Source organism: Nicotiana attenuata, chromosome 9 (assembly GCF_001879085.1).
Source record: "Nicotiana attenuata strain UT chromosome 9, NIATTr2, whole genome shotgun sequence".
Lineage (NCBI taxonomy): Eukaryota > Viridiplantae > Streptophyta > Magnoliopsida > Solanales > Solanaceae > Nicotiana > Nicotiana attenuata.
The window spans coordinates 8,420,076-8,441,521 of NC_031997.1; the positions used below are offsets into that span (position 1 = coordinate 8,420,076).

Below are 21,446 nucleotides of genomic sequence, written 5' to 3' on the forward strand. Positions count from 1 at the left end.
ATACATCAAAGAATAAGTATAAGTTTGGGTATATAATCAACGTGTATCATCACTTGATTTTACATATTTAGTAGTATTCCATCTTGTCTATTTTTACGATCTCAGTATGAGTTAGTTTGGTGGGTTTGCTTAATGGGTACTGACTTATTAGATACCTTGTGAGGACCTAATTCCAGATTTGGATCATAACATTTAAAAAACTGACAATAAATGTAACCGTGATCCATGACAAGAATAAAAAATAAAGAAAGGAAAGAAAAAGAAAATACAAACAGAGGTGGAGGAATTATGGGGGAAAAACCCTGGCAGCAGTTGAAAGTGCCCGCATTTAACTTAGCGACTGCCAGCTAATAATAAAACTACGCTCTAATTACATTCATACCGCAAGACATACAGCTAATTATACTCTTGCACTTTGCCAATTCCACATCTCACCCTCTCTCTCTCTCACACACACACACAGACACAGATTACAAACACTTTTCTTTTTTTGCATTTTTCAAATGGAGAAAGGACAAATTCAGAGTTAGCTTAGTTGAATGCTACATTTTGTGCTGTAATCCCATGTGTCTATAGCATCCACTTCGAAACATCTCCATCACATAGCAATTGATGTCGGCGATCTACAGTCCATCTCGGAGCCCAGCCAGCTCCAGGTTGCCTTTGGGAGGCGGAGGAGCTTCCAGATTGAGATCTTCTTCGCTTAAGAAGCCACCTGAGCCACTTCGCAGAGCTGTCGCTGATTGTCTCTCTTCTTCTTCTCCTGCTCACCATGGGACCCCCTCCGCCACTGCCTCCGAAGCTTCTCGAACGCTTCGGGTCAGACTTTCGATTCTCTTTTTACACTATTGAATCTAGGGTTTACTACACTAGTTTTGATTCCTATTTTTTGATAAAATTGAAGGTTTAGTACCTGCATTTTTATTTAAAGCTCGAGTTTCCCTTTTACGTTTGCTGATGTAATGAGTAGTTGCGTCATAATCTAGGAAATTGGGTGTGGAATGTCTAGGACTTTTGGGTTTATGATGTTGTTAAGTGTAATATAGTCATTTAGTTAGCATGTTTTTAAGATAGGGGATTCAGCTGCAGTCTTTCTGGGTATTGGAAAAGGAGACAAACAAACACAAAAACTTGTAAGCTGCAAAAGATCAAAAGAGCAAGTGTGAGGTTTGGATGCTAGCTTTATTTTGAAAAGTTTTAACTAATTTCGCCAATTTGACTAATAATTTTGTAAGCAAAAAGAACCGTTCCCAACTTATTGGATTAACAAATACATGAAGATAATCTTGTCATGACATGCAATCTGTGTGTTCAGACTGATATAGAAACTCTTGCCATGACGGCAAATATTGAAACAGTTTCTTAGTTGAAATGCATCTATTTTATTTCATACTCAATTGAAGACTTTGCAGTTACCCTAAAACTTAGAAGCTATCATATTTGGGCATTCTATAAGCCTATATGGTCAAAGGTTTTTCGTGTCGGAATTTTGAGGATAATCCCTCCTTATATGTTGTCCCATCCAATTCCTGACATGCTATTTATGTTTCATAGTTGTGCTTTTATTTAGTAACTGAATTAATGGGACTCGAACTAGTTAAAAGGTAAGTGCTACATTTTTACAAGTGAACTATCACAGTATGAAATTTAATGTTGGAATGAATAATAGTTGAATGATCACATATGCTGTTTTTCTTGCCACAAACCTTAACAAGAAAAGTAAATAACTTGTCTTAGCAGGGGATTTCTTCTTCTTAATAGGAGTCATTTAAATTGAAACTTAAGTGGTTACTGGATTATGGTGTACTAGCTCTTTTAGCATAATTGCTTTGGTAAAGATGCACACTGTTTGGCATATGTCCTTCTATATCATGGTAGTCATGTAGTATGGATTCATTCAAATCCTATTGACCAGCACTTGATGTTTCTAAAATTACAACATCAGATGAGATATTGCATTCATTATATGAGCTTATCTTTTTACAGGAATATCTGGCAGCATATCCAACCACTGACTTGGCTTATGTTATTATTTTGGATCATACAATAGCAGAGCGCGAACGCAGGTATACAATACTTTGTTGATAGATGCAATGGTACACTAACATGCCTACGTAGTTCAGAGCAGTATACTTCTGTATCTGTCTTATGCTGCCATAACTATGCTGAATTTTTTCTGTGCTGAATTTCAAATTTGAGCTAATTGCCATTCTTTTGATTATAAAGTTATCAAGGGACAAGGATTATCTAATTCTTTTCGTGTAGATTTAGAACTGATTATAAGAGGCTTCTGATGAGTGTTTCTTTTTATGTCTTATCTTCTAGTATGATAGCATGTATATGAGCACTTGTTGAGCTGAAGTTAAATCAGTAAAAATCCTTTCTCATGAGAAATATGTAAAGAATGCAACATGTACCATGCAACTTTGATTGGCACTGTGGGACAAATGATGTCAAATTTTTGTAAGGGAAAAGTAGGACTTTTAATAGGCTAAGTTAATGCAATATTATAGGCAAATTCCCATAAACAAAAAATGAAATTGCACAAGCTCATAAGTTGATGCGTGCGTCTAGTTATCCACTAAATGCATGCCTGATGTCCTCTCTTGCAGGAAGAAAAACAGAAACATTACCCTCTCGTGGCGTGCCTAAAAAGCATATTATGTTAAGAATTTAAATGCATTTCCATTAGTAGCTTTTGCGATTTGATCCAAAGCCTAGAAAAGCATTCCCAGTAAAAAGGATTTAGGAGTATCTGCCCTTTCTGGACTGGATTTTGATAGTATCTTAATTCTGAGTGTGAAATGGTGATATTCTTCAATCGAACTGCGTTACCCTGTATTTTATTTTGTTCATTTTGATAAGCGTCATTGCACTATATTGTTTAGTTCAAAATTGCTACGCGTTTCTATTACTACCTGATTTACAACCTACATGGCTTATGAATCTTAAAACACAGTAACATTGACCTCGCACAATATGTTTTTGGTGTCATACTAATTTCCAACTCTTCTTCCGTAGAAGTCTTTAGTTTTTAAAAGATGAAGGTCACAGACAAGTTGTCAAAGTTGATCACCATCTATTTAGAAGGTATTTGGCCGAATCTAATAACTACTTCCTTTAGTGTTTGATTTTTAATCCAAGTTAATATTTTGAGTTACCACGGCTGAACATCGTAAACCTGAACATACAACCAAATATACCCAAATCGGTATGGAATATGAGCAGTTTCATTACCGTTGAAATTACTATGCTTTTCTATTACTGCCTGATTTACAACCTACATGGGCTATGAAACTTAGTTAATACAATAATATTGACTGAGCACAATATGTTTTTGGTGTCATACTAATTTCCAATCCTATTTCCATAGCAGTCTTTAGTTTTTAAAAGATGGAGGTCACAAACAAGTTGTGAAAGTTGATCACCATCAATTTAGAGGAATTTGACCTAATATAATAAGAACTACTTCCTTTAGTGTTTGGTTTTTAATCCAAGTCAATATTTTGAGTTACCACGGATGGACATCATAATCCTGAAGCATACAACCAAATATACCCAAATTGGTATGGAATATGATCAGGTTCATTATCATTATCTTCCTAACTGCTGAAGGACTAAAGAAAATCGCCTCTTTAAAAGGTGAAGTATTTGATGTTATCTAAAAATATTTAAGACTACTATTTAAAAAGTCTACTTCCAAGGAAAAGAACTATCTAGAAGCCTACGGACGTGGAAAGATAATCATTAAAAGTGATATAATTTTAAATGGTATCATATAGCCTTTTCCATAAGATAATTTGTGATCGGCATAGGATCTATTAGGGGTGGGCATAAAATCCGAAAAACCGAATTCCGAACCGGACCGAATTAATTCGGTATTTCAGTTTTGGTTTTTTCGGTATTTCGGTCTAATTCGGTATTGCAATTTCGGTATTTCGGTACGGTCCTCGGTATTAGAATTTTGAAATTTCGGTATACCGAAATACCGAAATACCGATTTTTTAAAGACATTTTCTATTTTTCATACTGCCCAGCCCCAGCTCCAACGCCCAAGCCCAAAGCCCCAAACCTTTTTTGATTTAATTTCCAGTGCCCCAGCCGAACTGCCAAGCCCACTCTAAACCTTTTTTGACTTAGGTTTTTATAACATAGACTCTACGTATATAATATCTCATTAAGTATAACGTATACTCCTATCAGTTTCATTTGAATAATCAGAAGGAATAAAGCAAAGGTACAATAGAGATGGAAGAGATTATCTGTCTATTTACAAGGTTGGGGAGCCTGAGAATTTTCTTCATATAGACTAAATATTAAGTTCAATTAATTGAGGATAACAAATTACGTTCCCTTATCTCATGGTTAAACGTTCCTAATAATTGGGTTGAAATTCCTCTACGTTTAATCAGAAAGAATGAAGAATCTTTCGATAGAGCTGTTTATCTCATAGTAAGTTTACTTGACATGAATTTAAATTAATGAAAATAGTAAACTTCAAATAAAGAATGATTAAAGATAAAAAAAAATTTGTATTAAATTAGCAAAAAATATCTGTCAAGTAATTTGTCAGACGTTTTTCACTAGTTTATTCGACAACCATCCAAATTCACTTGATACAAATGTGCACTGTTGCTTACTGCTGAGTATTGAATTTAGGGATTATTGTCACTCGTTAGCATTGCTTATTTAGCGATTATTAAACCGAAACCGTACCGAAACCATACCGAACCAAAATAAGAAATACCGAACCGTACCAAAATACTTTGGTACGGTATTTGGTATACACAATTGATAAACCGAATACCGAAATACTGAACCGAAATTCTTAAATACCGAACCGAAATACCGAATGCCCACCCCTAGGATCTATAAGCCAAAGTAGTAAGAAAAAATAGTGGACGAAAGGTATTTAATGTATATTGAAGTGGAGGCTAAGGTTTATAGTGTTATTTCTCCATTCGAGACTATATTGTGTTAATATAATATTTTTTTGTTAATTATCTCTTGTTTCTGTAGTTAATTCTCTATATTGGTATAATTTTTTATTTTTTCCAATATGCCCTTCAGAAATGCAGGGTAAAGTTTGCATGTGCTTTGATTTCTGTACTAGGAATATTTTTGTACTTGTCAAGGAACAAGACTTTCTTCCTAACACGGTAAAACACAGTAATTCGTAAATGTTTTAGTTAGGAAAGTTAGCAGCCCAGTTGATGGGAAGCATCTCGTATCCTAAACCTTGATGTAATGTAAGGCCCACTAATTCAAATTTGGTGCTTGCAAGATAGCTTGATAGGATACTGGATAATTGGATGTTATTCCTCTTTTTATATGTGAAATCTAACCTTCTTGATACATCTATTATGTGAAAGTACTTCACAATCAAGGAGTCATTGCGTATTTAGTTGCTTAATCACAAACTAAAAAGTTCGTAAGAAGTGCAACATCTCCGATCATAAAGTAATTCACTATGGAAGTTGCTAGATGTTTTTCTCTTAGATGTAAAGAAAGATAATTTTTTTGATAAAAGCTCTACATAGGCGAACAAGGAAAAATATTTTTCTGCAAAAAAGATTACTACCATAAACTTAAAATATAGGTAAAAGCTTATACATATACGATATTTTTCTGTGAAGAAGGAAAATAAGAAAAATAATCAATCAGTAAGAAATGTATTGTTTATGTTATTGCTTTCTGTATGTATATACATGAGAATCATTAGTATTTGTAGCTTACTGCAAAAAGTATCTGCTGGATCCTAGTTCACGCTATACTTAAATATCATGGCAGTTTGCTGATGCTCTCCTTTGCTCTTTTAGTGTGAAGAAATATTGTTACAGCTGAAGCTAGGAAGAAAAAGATCATTAATAGTTTATTGTAGCAGCAATTTTCTTCTGTAATTTTGAACTGTTCTGTAGGCATTGTACTTCTGAAACTACATTTCTCCCCTCTTGATAATTTATTCTGCTTTATTGCCTATTGGATGTTCACATTTCCTATAACCATTACTTTGTACTCTGTCCAACTTATGTCCTTTTTTTCCCTTTTTAATTTTGAATCAGCCCAGCAGTTGTAGCAAAATGTGTGGCGCTGTTGAAACGGTATCTCTTAAGGTAGTTTTGTCCGGTAACTTATATTTCTTCCTTTCCCATTGAAAATCCAAGGTTCATTTCTCACTGGACCACTGGCATTTAGCTTATTGAGATTGTCATTATTATACATTTTATAACAGCTTTCTTTTTTTATCAGTATTTTGTGACAGCTTTCTGTTCCCACCCTTGAATTCATCATACTCAATTTGCATGAACCTGATATTGCTTTCCTTCTTTACCATCTATTGATGTTTGATACTGTAAGATCTAAGATCTGTGACAGTTGTAGAAACCTCATTAATGTTAAAAGACAAGTTTTTATTAGAATTTATTGCAGTATTTGTAGAATGAGTAAGTTGATCCAGCATTCACTCACAAACTGTTAAAAAGTAATTCCAATGGAGTTGATACCAAGTTTGTCACGCTCCAAACCTGAAGAGGCGTGGCCGCATCCGGTGCCATACTCGGCCTGAGCGTACCACTCTGTAACTGTGAACTCTGGAGGGGTAACCCTTAACTTTGGCCGATGAGGTCATATTCTGAATCATCTGAAAATATCACCTCTCTCATCTGAGGGGTAAACATACCCAAAAGCTCATATATATATAACTGTGCAGGCTGACGAGGCTGTCATGAACATCTACTGATATACAAACTATACAAGTTTGAGTTGGTAGGTCTACTGTTACCATCCTCAGAAAAAAAACTTGAAAGAAATCATTTTTTATGATCAATCATTATCGTAGGAATTTGACAAGGTCAAACGAGAACATACAAAAAGCAAATAAATTATTTTAGGTTAAGAGAGCATTTTGTAAACAAACAAACTCTTCATAAATTACCAAGTTCTAGTTTCAATTCTTGTAGGGAAGAACGTACAAGCTTCCTCCATTTAACATCAATTTGTTTGGCAAAATTTGGCATGAAGATTTTAGAATAAGCATGTTGATCCTTCATTTACTAAGTTTTTAAAGTTTCACCTTTGTTTCATTCTATATGACAGTATTTAATAAGGAACATAGTTTAAATTTTTTTTTGATGAAATAATTGGCTTCATTGATGTCATCAAGAAGATGCAAAATATTACAAGAAGCAGAAGCATAGAAGCTTCAAAAAGCAAAAAAGACTACATATATGCTAACTTAGATACAAAGAGCTAACAAAGTTCACAAATGTTTCGGGGGAATCTACAGGGGAAATATTTGCCCAGCTAAATAAAAACAAAAGGCATTTAGCTTTTAGGGTGTGGTTAGGAGTTAAAAGTCCATCAAAGCATCTTCTATTTCTTTCATTCCATATGCTCCAACAAATACAAGCAGGTATCATTTTCCAGATATTCTTGATGGTCTTATCAACTTTCCAGCTGCCCCAGCTCTGAAATGCCTCTTTCATGTTGTGAGGCATAACCTAACTAATACCAAAAACAGAGCAAAACATGCTCCAAATATCTGCTGCAACTCTACAATGTAGGAATAGGTGGTTGTTGGTTTCTGCATCCCTTTGACACATGTTGCATCTATTAACTAACTGGAAGTTCCTTTTAACAAGGTTCTCCTGAGTCAAACATGCCTCATAAAGTGCAGTCCAGCTGAAGCAGACACCTTGGGTGGTAGTCTGGTTCTCCATATTAATTTCCATGGCCACAGATCAGTAATTCCATTTCTAGCCATTATTAACCTGTACCCTGCCTTCACAGAATACCTACCATCACTTGCTCCCCCCCCCTCCCCCCCCACATCTGAACTTATCTGTGATGTGCTCATTTAGTGTGACGCCATGTAGTACCTCTAGCAGTCGAACATAATCAGAAACCTCCCAGTCCTGCAAATTCCTTCTTAGAGTAACATTCAAAATGGGGCCATCCTTATTTTGAATGATTGTAGAGTCGGGATCACGTGCAATCTGAAACAGGTTAGGAAAATCAGTCCTTAGGGCTGAATTCCCAAACCAGTTATCCTTCCAAAATTTGATTTGTTGCCCATTCCCAAATGTAAGGTGGTGGTGTTCAGAGAATTCCTCCCACAATCTGCGTATGCACTTCCACACTCCCACCCCATGGGGTGCTCTTGTGAGTTTAGTACACCAATTGCCTTGAGTTCCGTGCTTAGCATTGACCACCATCTTCCACAAGGTTGCTCCTCTTGTGTGTACCTCCAAAGCCACTTCATCCGTAGGCATTTGTTGTGAATTGCGAGGTCCTTGATTCCCAATCCTCCTTGGTGTTTTGGGAGGATGACCTTTTTCCACTTCACCAAGTGAAACTTATGCTCAGCGCTATTCCCTTCCCAAAGGAAATTTCTCCTTATCCTGTCCAACTGATTTAACACTTTGTTAGGCATATGATGTAGTGACATGTAGTATGTGGGAATGTTGTCTAGGACACTATTGATTAATGTGAGTCTACCACCCATAGAAAGGTATTGCATCTGCCAGGAGGCTAATCTTCTCTCAAATTTCTCAATGACCCCGTTCCATATTGTTGAAGAGTTGTGCTTTGCTCCCAATGGTAGGCCCAGGTACGTGGTAGGAAGTGTGCCAATATTACAACCCAGAATTCCTGCTAGCTCCTCCAAATTATGAACTTCATTGATAGGATAGATCACACTCTTCAGCATATTGATATGTAAACCTGAAAGTGCTTCAAAAAGAAGAAGAGTTATATTTAGATGAAGCACCTGATCTCTGTCTGCACCACAGAAAATCAGAGTGTCATCAGCATATAGCAGATGAGAGATATTGATATTGCTCTCAACTCCCACATCAAATCCTCTTATCCATTGTAGTCATTTGGCCGTGTCTAACAATCTGCTTAACCCTTCCATAGCAAGTATGAATAGGAAGGGAGAGAGGGGATCTCCCTGCCTCAAACCTCTTTGTGGTGAGAAGAAACCAACTGGGCTTCTGTTGACTAGGACCGAATACTTGACCGTGGAGATATTAAATTTGATCCACTTGATCCACCTGCTGCCAAACCCCATCTGTCTGAGTATTGAAATAAGATAAACCCAATTTAATTGATCAAAGGCTTTCTCTATGTCCAACTTACATAGAATGCCTGATCCTCCCCTCTTTAGTTGCCAGTCCAGGACTTCATTAGCAATCAAAGAGAGCATCAGTGATCTGCCTATTCTTTATGAATGCATTTTGCTGATTTGAGACTAGCTTCTCCATCACTGACTTGAGCCTTTCTGCTAGAATTTTTGCTACAATTTTATAGATACTTCCAATGAGGCTAATTGGTCTGTAGTCTTTGAGTTCCATGGCTCCTTTTTTCTTAGGGATCAGAGCAATAAAGGAAGCATTGCATGACCTCACCATCCAACAATGATCATGATAATGATTTAGTGCTCCCATGATGTCTGCCTTAATAAAATCCCATGATTTGTGATAAAATGCCATTGTGTATCCATCAGGGCCAGGTGCCTTGTCGGGAGAACATGACTGTATAGCTGCTAGAACTTCCTCCTCCTCCTCCTCAAAGATTGCCTCTAGGTTGAGACTTTCTTCTTCTGTGATACTGACCATGCCTTCAAAGGTGAAAGTAGGTCTCCAGTCCTCATGCTTAGTGTAAAGCCCCTCATAGAAATCCAGTATCTCCTTTTTAATCTGCTCTTTGTCCTCAATAATTTCTTCTCCCACCTGAAGTCTGTCAATACTGTTGTACCTCCTATTGGAATTTGCAATCTTTTGGAAGTACTTGGTATTCCTATCCCCATCTTTAAGCCAAAGACACTTTGATTTTTGCCTCCAAGAGACCTCTTCTACACTTGCTAGCTGCTGCAATTCTGTTTTCAAAGTCATCATGTGAGTGATCTCTTGTTGTGTGAGATTCCTCCTCTCCTGTTCCTGTTCAAGTGCTAGGAGCTCGGTCAAAGCTCTAGTCTTTTTGGTTTCCAATTTCCCAAACTCTTCCTTGTTCCAGGTAGTAATATCTTTCTTTAAGGTTTTCAGCTTCTGCATGAGTATGAAATCTGCACTACCAGTGAAAGAATAGCTTTGCCACCACCCTTTCAATTTCTCCATAAACCCTTCTGATTGCAGCCACATATTTTCAAATTTGAAATATGAAGGGCTGGCATCCCAATCACCACTTTCCAGCATGATAGGTTTGTGATCAGAGATCACTCTAGGAAGTATTTGTTGCTTCACTGCGTTGAAGGATTCATTCCATTCAGGGGAGATGAGGAACCTATCAATTCTTGAAGCTTGAATGCAGTTCTCTCCTCTGGTCCAAGTGTAACAGGCTCCTTGAAGTGGCAAATCTATTAAACACAAGTCATGTATGGTTTCAGAGAATACTCTCATAGCCTTGGATCTCCTTGTGCAATTGAGTCTTTCCCTTTCAAATCTGCAAACGTTGAAATCCCCCCCAAGCACCCAGTGACCCTCCCATAGACCCCTTACACCTGCAATTTCATGCCACATGACCTCCCGTTCTAGGTTGGTATGAGGCCCATATATACCTGTAAAGCACCATCTGAACTCCTCCTGAGTACTCTCTAAAATGCAGGAGATGGAGAAGGAACCTTGCATATTCTCAATGTTATTCCAATGTCTTCTATCCCATACCACTATAATCCCACCCCTGTTACCGCTTGCTTTCAACTCAGCCCACTCTGCCCATCTATTTCCCTATAATTTGTAAACTTCACCTGTTGGCCAGTCTTCAATTTTGGTTTCTTGTAAAACACATGACATCAACCTTCCATTTACGAACCAGAGACTTGATGGTACTCCTTTTCCTACTGTCATTCGCCCCCTGCACATTCCAGCTTAGAATTTTTAATTTCATCCAGAAACAGAGCGGTAATGCCTGCCCTTAACCCCTTTTAACTGCTGTTTCTTTCGATCGTAATTTAACCCACATATTAGTGTCTTTCTTTCTCCTTCCCCTTTGCATTTACCCTCCTTCCCCGACTTAGATGGTGACTTTTGTTGTTGTAGTTGAGATTGCCTTCTCTGTTCCATCCTTAGAACTAGGCCCAACAATTCATGCTCGAAGCCCTGTGCATTGATCCCGAATGCTTTGCATGCCTTACCCATTGTAATCTTAGTCCATTTCGAAGTTTCAACAATTGTTGGTCTGTCTATCCTCTGCATGCTCGTTTCTCCTTCATACCATGTTAATGGAAGAGCTGTAGAAATTGATTGAGAGGAAAAATCTGAATCTGAGTTACTCATCAAAGCCAGCTCCCTGTGTGGCGATGGCTGACGATGCAATTAAGGAGAAAATTCTGTTGGATCTTCTTCGTCATCAGCATCCGTAGAGCAGGTCCCTGTGTCTTGTTCTAGGAAAGCAACTGGGAGGTGATTAGGTTCTGGAATATGTAAAATATCGATTGAACTAGTGCAGGGCTCAACTGATAATTTATCAAAATTATTAGTGACGGCGCTGGTTTTCAGCCCAACTACCCGCCAGATCTGCTTCTCCTTTAAAAGCTTGGCCTCCTTCACTAGGGTTTTCCTCTTTGGGCCTGCCTTATAATAACTCCTGTCCATATTTTGGCCCAAAGTTTGTGGGCCAGGTTTAAGATTTGCCTTGCGTGTAATAACCAAGGGTTTAACAGGTGCTTTAATTTTTGAATTAAAGCTGTTTTGCTGTATACCCATGTGCATACTAGGGTTGGCAGGAACATCTCTCGATGTACCTGCTCCATCATACCCTTTTTCCAAAAACTCGCCGGAGTCACATTTTCTGGTTGGACTAGGCTTGACGTGAATATCATCAAGAATTGAAACTTCAAAGTTCCAATCTCCTAAAGACAGATCTACCTTCGCCGGAAGTTTATCCTGATTCCTCACGCAAATACGGGCCCAAAAAAGATGAACTTTGTGCTTTGTATCCTCGTCTATGCCCACAAATCCACCACATTTTCCTCCGATGGTCTTAAAAGTGCTTTCCGACCATGCATGTAGAGGGATGCCAAAGTCTTTGACCCATCTATGTTCTGACGTTGTATTCTCCGGCTGCACGCCGGTCATCGGGGACCACCAGTCCAAGGATAATCTTCTGCCATTCCAGAACCATTCTCCTGCCTTGATTCTGACAGCTTCTTGTCTTGAGGGAAAGTCGAACAGGAACTGATTGTGATTCATGGAGGTGATTTTAAGGCCAGCAGTAACCTTCCATCTCTTCACAAACCATTCTTGGATCACTACTGGGTTTGGACTCTTACTGAAGGCATCATTGAAACATCCGACAAGACATTTCGAGAGAAAGTGTTCATTCTGAGGCACCCCATCTGCTGGACCTTTTGTTTCCTGGGTGGTTGGCCATTGCATGATCTTCGCAGCTTCCATGTATGTCCTGGATTGATCTGTCGCAAGCTGGAACTTTGGATTTGAAGTCTTCCCCAGAGATCTTAAAATTTTATCTGCAATGTCCCCCCATCCCCTGTTGTAGTCATTTTCAGGGATTATTATTGCAGATTTCCCCCTAGAATGGTTTCAATTCGCAAGAACCTCCCATAGATGTTGAAATTTTGAATTACTCTGAATGTATAGACTTGTATCCTTCTGCACCATCTTCTGCATCTATTCCCAGTGCTAAGCGTTGCTTCTTTCAAAGCTTCGCAAACCCATCGCAAGTTACTTTCATCGATTTTGATGCTGCTTGTAAATCTTCTGCTGCGTTCATAGAAAATAAACCATCTATCATAATCCTCGCTAATATCTCTTAACTCGAAGGACTTGTTCCCCGAGATAAAAAATATTCTCCAATCCATCAATAAGCTGAGAAGAGAGCTTCATCGGGAAAGTTGGTGGCCTGGGAGATCGGAGAGGAGAGAGGAGAAGATTTGGCACATTTCCCAATAGAGAGCATTTTTAATATATTTGGGCAAGGTTCATATCTAGTTTAAAATTTTTGTCTGACAGAATATTAAAGTAATAGTTATAAAGTTAGTTTGATTGAGAAAACGTAGTGTTAGATAGTTATGCATTATGTATATAAGTAGTCTAGTCCCACATTGGATTAGGAGTAATATGTACCATGTAGAGCACAATGTTATAAATAGCGCTCGCCTCAGCGCTAATAGCGTGAGGCGAGGCGAGGCGAGCAGCCTGCGCTATTTTGGCTCTGTAGCGTTGCGATTGTAAAAGGCGAGCGCCTCTGCTTGTGTAGCGAGAGGCGCTGTGTAGCGAGAGGCGAGCTGTGGCGTCGCTTTCTGAAAAAAAGAAAGAAAAAGGCGCAGATTAGGGCTTAAAACATTAGGGCTTGTAGTGATTTCATGTTTCTTTCTTCTTCAACCTTCAAACAATAGAGCACCCAAGTCTACCCAGCACAGGTAAGCTTCTCTTCTTCTTTCTCCTCTCTTTCTTTCTTCCTTTTCCTTCTTCTTCTCTTCTTCTTTCTATTTTTTTGCTCTGGCTTTTGTCGAGCAACAGTGCAGAACAGAGAGTTTGTCTGTTGCTCTGTTTTTTTTTTTCGTTTTTCTTTTCTTCTGATCTTCTCTTCTTCTTTCTATTTTTTTTTGCTCTGTTTTTTGTCGAGCAACAGTGCAGCAAAAAAAGGATAGAGAATCTGTTTATGCTCTGTTTTTTTTTCGTTCTTCTTTCTTCGTCTGGTCTTCTCTTCTTTTTTTTGTTGCTCTGTTTTTTATTGAGCAGCAGTACTGCACCCTGTTTTTCCAGAGGCAGAGGCAGAGAACTTCTTCAAAACTTCAAACGTGAAATTTCCTCCTTTTTCTGTTATAGAGTAGAATTAATTGCATATTGTGAATTGATATATTTATTAATATATTATTGTTATTGAGTTTTTAGTTATATATATAATATTTTATTTTTTTGTATAAATTGTCGCTTCATATCAAAAAGGCGAGCGCTTCGCTGCGCGCCTCTCGCCTCAGTGAAGCGGGCCCTCGTTGCTATTTGTCGCCGCACGCTATCCAAAGCACTGTAGAGCATAGCTATAAATAGGGCTTCTTTTTGTATTATACTGGAAAGTGATATCAATAATATAATTTTCTTGTGCTTTCTCACATGGTATCAGAGAAACCGTGAGAGATTCATCGCTGTGCAAAAATACCAGCGACAACGACTCAAGAAACAAAAAAAATCAGTTAAGCGGAAAATTTTTCGGTGACCGCATGTCTGTCCGGTTAAAACTCCTTTTCCATCAGGTTGTGCAAAAACTAACACCACCACGAGGTAGGTCAGCCTCCGGCAACTAGCCCCTGAAATTTTCTTTGGCAGAAACCCTCACGCGCCCTTACGTGCTGCCGGCAAAATTTTTCTCGCGAGATTCCAGCTCATGCGCCGACGCGTGAGGCACTCTCCAGCCATTTTTTGACAAAATTTCTTCTTGACAGTTGGCTCGTGAGGTGATTTCAAGCCTACCCATCCAGGTTACACCAAATTCCGACAAATTTTTTATTTTCTGGCGGCTCGTTGTAGATTTTGACGACTGTTTCAAATTTTCGACCACTACAATGTCCTTTTGTTTGCTGCTTCTTGACTGTTTTTTGTGACTTCTTGATTATTTGATTATTTGGTCCAACAATGTCTTTGGGATTTGATGTATTTGATTCTAAAAACACGGGTTTTGAAAATTCAAGCTTCATGATTACGTCAGAACCCTTAATGGGAAGTTCAAACTATTTATATTAGGCTTCCTCTGTTTAGTTGTGGTGCAAGGGTCAAGATGTTCAAAATCACTTAACCAAAAAAGCTAGCGAGGGAGATGAAATGGTTAAAGCACTTTGGGAGAAGATCGATGCTAAATTATGTAGTATCTTGTGGTGATCTATTGATCCCAAGTTGATGCCTTTGTTTCGTCCATTCCAAACATGTCATTTAGTTTGAGAAAAGGCTCGCACTTTATACAATAATGACATATCTCGTTTGTATGATGTGATGTCGCAATAACAATCTTGAAGAAACAAGAATTCGATATTTCTACGTACTTGGGACAAGTACAGACAACCAAGTTGGTGCCAGTTTCTGCTAGTGTTGAAAAGCAACAAGAACGACGACATAAGATGTTTCTAGTTCTTACCATCAATGGACTTCCTAATGACCTTGATTCAGTACGTAACCTGATTTTGGCTAGTCTGACTGTCCCTACAGTTGATGAACTATTCTCTCGATTACTTTGCCTTGTTGCAGGGCCTAGTCACACAGTAATCTCATTACAGATAGATGACTCATCTGGTCTCGCATCCCAAGGGGAATATAATGAGCTCCTTCAATATCGAGCAAGTGAGCAGACATCTCCACAAGTAGCCTCCGTTGCTCATACTAATGCTTCTGTTGCTGCTAATTCCTTTGCTTGTGTTTCTCAGTCTACTACTCTTGGACTGTGGGTCATGTACTCAGGCGCCTCTGATTATATCTTTGGTAATAGGTCACTTTTGTCAAAATGTTTATTCACAGTCTCTTTGGTATATAAAATCAGCTTCTGGCAAAGGACTGTTGTTTGAGGATCGAGGCCATGAGCAGATCGTTGGATACACAGACACTGATTGGGTAGGATCACCTTCCGATTGACGTTCTACATTTGGATATTGTATTTTAGTAAGAGGTAACTTGGTGTCTTGGAAGAGCTAGAAGCAAAATATAGTTGCTCGGTCTAGTGCAGAAGCTGAATATCGAGCAATGACTATGGTAGCATGTGAGCTAGTTTGGATCAAACAACTGCTCAAGGAATTGAAATATGGAGAAATCGGTCAGATGGAACTGGTGTGTAATAATCAAGCTGCTCTTCTTATTGCGTCAAATCCGGTGTTCCATGAGAATATTAAACACATTGAGATTGGCTTTCATTTTGTCATAGAAAAGATACTCTTAGGAGATATTGTTACAAAGTTTGTGAAGTCGAATGATCAACTTGCAGATATTTTCACCAAGTCTCTCACTGGTCCTCGCATTACCTATATTTGTAACAAGCTCGGTACATATGATTTATATGCACCAACTTAAGGGGGAGTGTTAGATAGTTATGCATTATGCATATAAGTAGTCTAGTCCCACATTGGAATAGGATTAATATGTACTATGTAGAGCATAACTATAAATATGCCTTCTTCCTGTGTTATATTGAAAAGTGATACAATGATATAATCTTCCCGTGCTTTCTGACACATAGTGTAAGGCCCTGCTAGGAAAGTAGTTATGGAGATCCGGGACAAAGGAAAATCCTTTATGGATGGAGGTGATAGAGGATAAATATGGGGTCATGGGAGGGAGTGGAAGACAAAGAAAGTCACTATGCCTTATGGATGCAGATTGTTGATAAATATATTGAGGATGGGAATAGTTTAGTGTAAATATATCCTTTTGGGTAGAAGATAGGAGGAACGTTAGTTTTTGGGACAAAGGTGGTATGGGGATAACACTTTGAGCAATATGTTCCCTAACATTTACAATATTTCATGTCAAAGGGAGATGGCGGTCCAACGTGCTAGAAGGCCACAAGATAGAAAAGTGTTTTGGGATGTGAGTTTTAGGAGATACTTTTAGGATTGGGAGGTGGGCGGGGTTCCGAAGTCTAATTGAGCTACTTCTAAATCAAAGTACATTACAAGATAGCCAGGATGTATGGAGATGAGATTTGGGGAATAATGGTTTTCTCGGTTACACCTTTGTATAGAAAGCTCCTGATTAGGGAGTAGGTTGCTTTTCTGCATAGTTCGATTTGGATCCCAAAGGCATCGAGAAAGATTTGTTTCCTTACTTGGTTAGCAACTAGAGGAGTAATCTTGATGGCTGAGAACCTGAGGAAGAGGAAGAATACTTATGTCAATTGATGTTTCATATTTAAATGTTCGGGGGAAGACGTTGACCACCTTCTCATTCATTGTTTGATTGCATCAAGGTTATGGTGAGAGATTCTTAATTGGTATGGTATATCTTGGGTGATGCGTGGCACAATGAAAGAGGTGATCTTTAGTTGGGGATGAAGGGGAAACAGGGCATGGAAGCTTCCCTCGCTAGCTCTTTTATGGGTCATTTGAAGGGAAAGAGATAAGAGAGCTTTTGAGGGTGTCAAAATGAACTTTGTTCCGTTGAGAAGTAGTCTTTTGTCGCTTATTTCTATTTGATGCACCCATAAGCTAAGTTGCTCCAACACGACAGTTTAGGTGCCGCACCCGTGTCGACACGACACTAGTATGGGTGTGGGTATGACTATGAGATCTCTACTAGATCTGGTCAAACAATTTTTGGTACTTTGACCATGACGACAGAAAAATTCGAGACGAGATACAACTTGATTCTCGAAATCAAAACCCAAACTAGGGTAAATTTGAAGAAAATAACATACTTTATCTAGGAAATCAATCATTTACTTATCCACATTTTACAAGCTATACGTAAGTAGTCCACAATATTTCTCATAATTTAGAAATATTTTATATTTTTGAATTTTTTTAGTCGGATCGCCGCACTTGTATCCGTATTAGGATTCGTATCCCTGAATCATAGAATTTACATCGCGAAGGACCCGACCTCTAGATCCGCACCCGTGTCGGACATCTGCAACCCATGTCGAGCAACTTTGCCCATAAGGTTACAGTATTGCATAAATTAGTGCGCGTCATTCGTAAAAACCATATTTCTTTTTTTTTTTAGTAAATCCACTAGGTGAGGTGCCTAGGGCTGGTTTTTATATATAAAATAAATAATGAAAACATAAAGTATGTCTACTACATAGATCCTATTATCAATATTAGGCTTGTAAGGCCCAAAATTGATATTACAATTTGATCTAATATGCATATGAAAAGCAATGTCTAAAACATGTATAAAAATTAGCCTATTACACTCGTATATACATGCATGTTTTTTTGCCCAATCATTTTTAATAAAATTTATTACTGTGAGAATGCACGGTAGAAAAATTTATTTTTTTAACAATGATACAATGAGCCCTATATATAATACATATTCTACTCCAACTACATATGGGACTAGGACGTATTCTACTCCAACTACATATGGGACTAGGACATATTCTACTCCTACTACAAATGGGACTAGGACTATTTACACATAACTATCTAAGCTTCCCCCTCAAGCCGGTGCATACAAATCATATGTACCGAGCTTGTTACATATGTAACTCATTGAAGGGCCAGTGAGGGACTTGGTAAACATGTCTACAATCTGATCATTCGACATACAAGGCCACTAGACTCCCCTGAGCAACAAAACAAGGTGGTTGCTGATAAACAAAAGTTAGCCGATAGGTCGCCGGAAAATTTTGATAATAGTGAGACTAAGTCAAATTCTACACTACAAAATAGGTTCTAAAACACCACCAGAAAACAGAAACTTTTCTGGAAATTGCTGTTCACGCCCGGAAATCACTGTTCACACCGGAAAAGTGCACTGTTCACGCCTGAAAAAAGTTGTCAGAATTTGATGTAATTTATATGGGCAGGCTCGGAATCACTGGATGAGTAAGTTGTCTTGAAAAAGTTTTGTCAAAAAGTGGCTGGAATAGCTCACTCGCCGGAAAAGTTATTGTAGCTCGGCAGAACCCTAGTTCTGGCGGCGCGTGGAGGCGCACAAGTGACTTTCTGCCAGAGCGATTGACTGGGGTTTTGTCGCCTAACTTTTCCGAACAAGACGGTAGTGTTGGTTCTCGCACAACACTTACCGATGAGGAGATAACGCAAATCAATCTTGAGTCGTCAACCGGAAAGACGCGTGGTGACTGACTTTTCTGTTCAGATGGGACTAGAATTTCTGGAGTTTGGTCGCACAAGGGTTTCAGATCTGATGGTGGTACTGGTATATGCACAGTACCACTAAAGCAGTGATGAACACTGGGAACAAGGCGAAGTTGCCGAAAAATTGCACGGCGATGAGATCTTTCTTCCCGGATGTTGCTGGAATGACGCACGACGATAATTTTCTCACTGAAGCTCTGACCATGTGAGAATGCACGGGAGAAAAATCTATTTTTGTTAACAATGATACAATGAGCCCTATATATAACACATATTCTACTCCAACTACATATGGGACTAGGACATATTCTACTCCAACTACATATGGGACTAGTACATTTTCTACTCCTACTACAAATGGGACTAGGACTATTTACACATAACTATCTTACAATTACTTTATTAAAAATCAATATTAAGAGCTTAATGGTAAAATGAATTTCAAGAATGTTCCTGAAAGCAAAAAGGATTATATAAATTGAAATGGAGAAAGGATTGCGTGTTCAAGGAAAACCGAAAACCAAACCGGAGAAAACAACATTTCTTATTTGATTTGTTTTTATTCTTAAGTTTAAAAAACCAACAAAATCTGGTTTGATTTGTTTTGGTTTTAAGCAAAAACTAACCGAAAAGGGAACCAAACTGACTAGTTTTACAGAGGATAGTGTTATCAAATTTTTTTAAAAAGATCGACAACAAATCAAAAAATCCAAAGAATGAATAAATAAAACTCGAAAAAACTATCAAAAACTGAACCGATGAAGTTTCTACTAATTTTGGTTTGATTTGTTCAAGTATTTGGAAACTTGACTTAATTGATTTGATTTCTTTTTAGGGAAACACCGACTCGAATTGAACCGTGATCACCCCTAAAGGGAGTAATAACTATGGAGTGAAGCTCTAAAGATTATTCATTTTGAAGGTGTATATATATATATATATATAAAAGATCATCAGCACAGAGTTTGTACTGGAACTAAAATTTATAGCTTGATAGGCTAAAACAAAAAGCAAAAGCCAAAAATCCTTGTTCTTACGAGGAGCCTAAAACTTCTATGATTGAGTCCTGATCATCTACATATTCTTGTTTATACCAAAAACTAAAAAGAAGAATATAATTCATCTTGATTAGAGGTAGGCTGGAGAAATATTGAGGAGAAGTGATTAGGCCTGACATGACACTTCTTCAGCTTATCGAGGACATAACCCTGGATAGGATGGTGTGGAGGTTGAGAATTAAGGTTAGTAGGTAGTCCAACGTGTTTCCTTTCCATTCCGGTACTCGTAGTATTATTCTCGTATTTCCTTATTCTTAGATATCTATACTAATTGATGTTGTTTCTGCTTTGGTTTTATGATTACTTTGCTGTTGTTATTGCTTCTTTTCCATTGACTTCTTCGAGATTGTATTTCTTTCTCTAAACTGTTGTGACTATGCTTGCCTTGAGCCGAGGGTGTATCGGAAACAACCTTTCTACCTACACAAGGTAGGACCAAGGTCTGCGTATGCACTATCCTTCCCAAACCCACTTGTGGGATTTCACTTGGTATGTTGTTGACATGTTGTATAATTCATTTTGATCTTTTGTGTAGAGCTATTTGTATCTTCAAAACACCTTGAATTCCTTTTTTGTCCAAATAGTCCACCAAATAGCTGCTGGGACATTCTTCCATTTGTTCTTGTTAGAAGTAGAGCTTTCCTTTGTGTTCCAACTAGACAAAAGTTCAGAAGTTCTTCCTGGCATTATCCATCTAATACCCTTAGATTGATAAACAATTCCCACAGCTGACTAGTCACACTACAACATAGAAACAGATGGCAAATTGTCTCTGCATCTTGTCCACACATAACATCTTAAGCAAATTGGCATTCCCCTTCTCCTTAAATTTTTCCTAATTTTTCCTAGTGAGCACTGCTTCATTAGCCACTAGCCAAGTGAGACATGCCACTTTGTATGGTACTCCCATCCGTTCCAATTTATGTGAACCTGTTTGATTGAGCACAGAGTTTAAGGAAAAAAAAGACTTTTGAAATTTGTGGTCCTAAACAAGTAAGAATATTTGTACGACTATAATTCTTTTGAAACTTGTGGTGTTAAACATGCCAGAGTATTTGTGTGGTTATAAAAGTCTCTCATTATGGGTAGAATTGGAAGTTTAAGTTAAATTGTTTCCAAATTTAGAAATGAGTCATTTTTGTTGGACAGACCAAAAAGGAAATAGGTTTACATAAACCGGAACACTTCCAGAGGGAGTATCAACAACAACAACAAACCCCGTATGTTCCCTACAGGTGGGGCCTGGGGAGGGTAGTTTGGATGCAGACCTTACCCCTACCTAATGCAGGTAGAGATGCTGTTTCCAATAGACCCTCGGCTCGGAAAGGGTGAAGAAGAAGAAGAATAAGAAGAAGAAAAAGCAAGAAAGGAAGAGAGAAGAAAAAGAGGGAGATAAAGGATAAGTAGTACCAAATAATAGCAACAAGGAATACAATATCTGAGGCGAACAAAAACCCGTAATGCAATACAAATCTAAGAATATGAAGGGACATGCGTGCTTCTAAGACTATCGGTGAGCAACTAAGAAACTACCTACTAACCTTCTACCCTAATCCTCGACCTCCACACCCTCCTAACAGAGGGAGTATCACTTTCCAAATATGCTTCCATGACCATAAGTTGAT

General features: G+C 38.2%; 1 protein-coding gene across 2 annotated transcripts in view; it reads left to right on the forward strand.

Annotated features, from left to right (window-relative positions):
• LOC109232041 overlaps window positions 337-21,446 on the forward strand; it is a 48,245-nt gene continuing 27,135 nt past the window's right edge. Inside the window, exons 1-3 of one of the 2 annotated variants that reach the window (XM_019397681.1) lie at window positions 337-819; window positions 1,987-2,066; window positions 6,063-6,113. In XM_019397681.1, the coding sequence (XP_019253226.1) occupies window positions 613-819; window positions 1,987-2,066; window positions 6,063-6,113 (338 nt within the window). In that variant the 5' untranslated portion in view covers window positions 337-612. The remainder of the gene's footprint in view (window positions 820-1,986; window positions 2,067-6,062; window positions 6,114-21,446) is intronic. The other variant, XM_019397682.1, reaches the window with a different exon arrangement.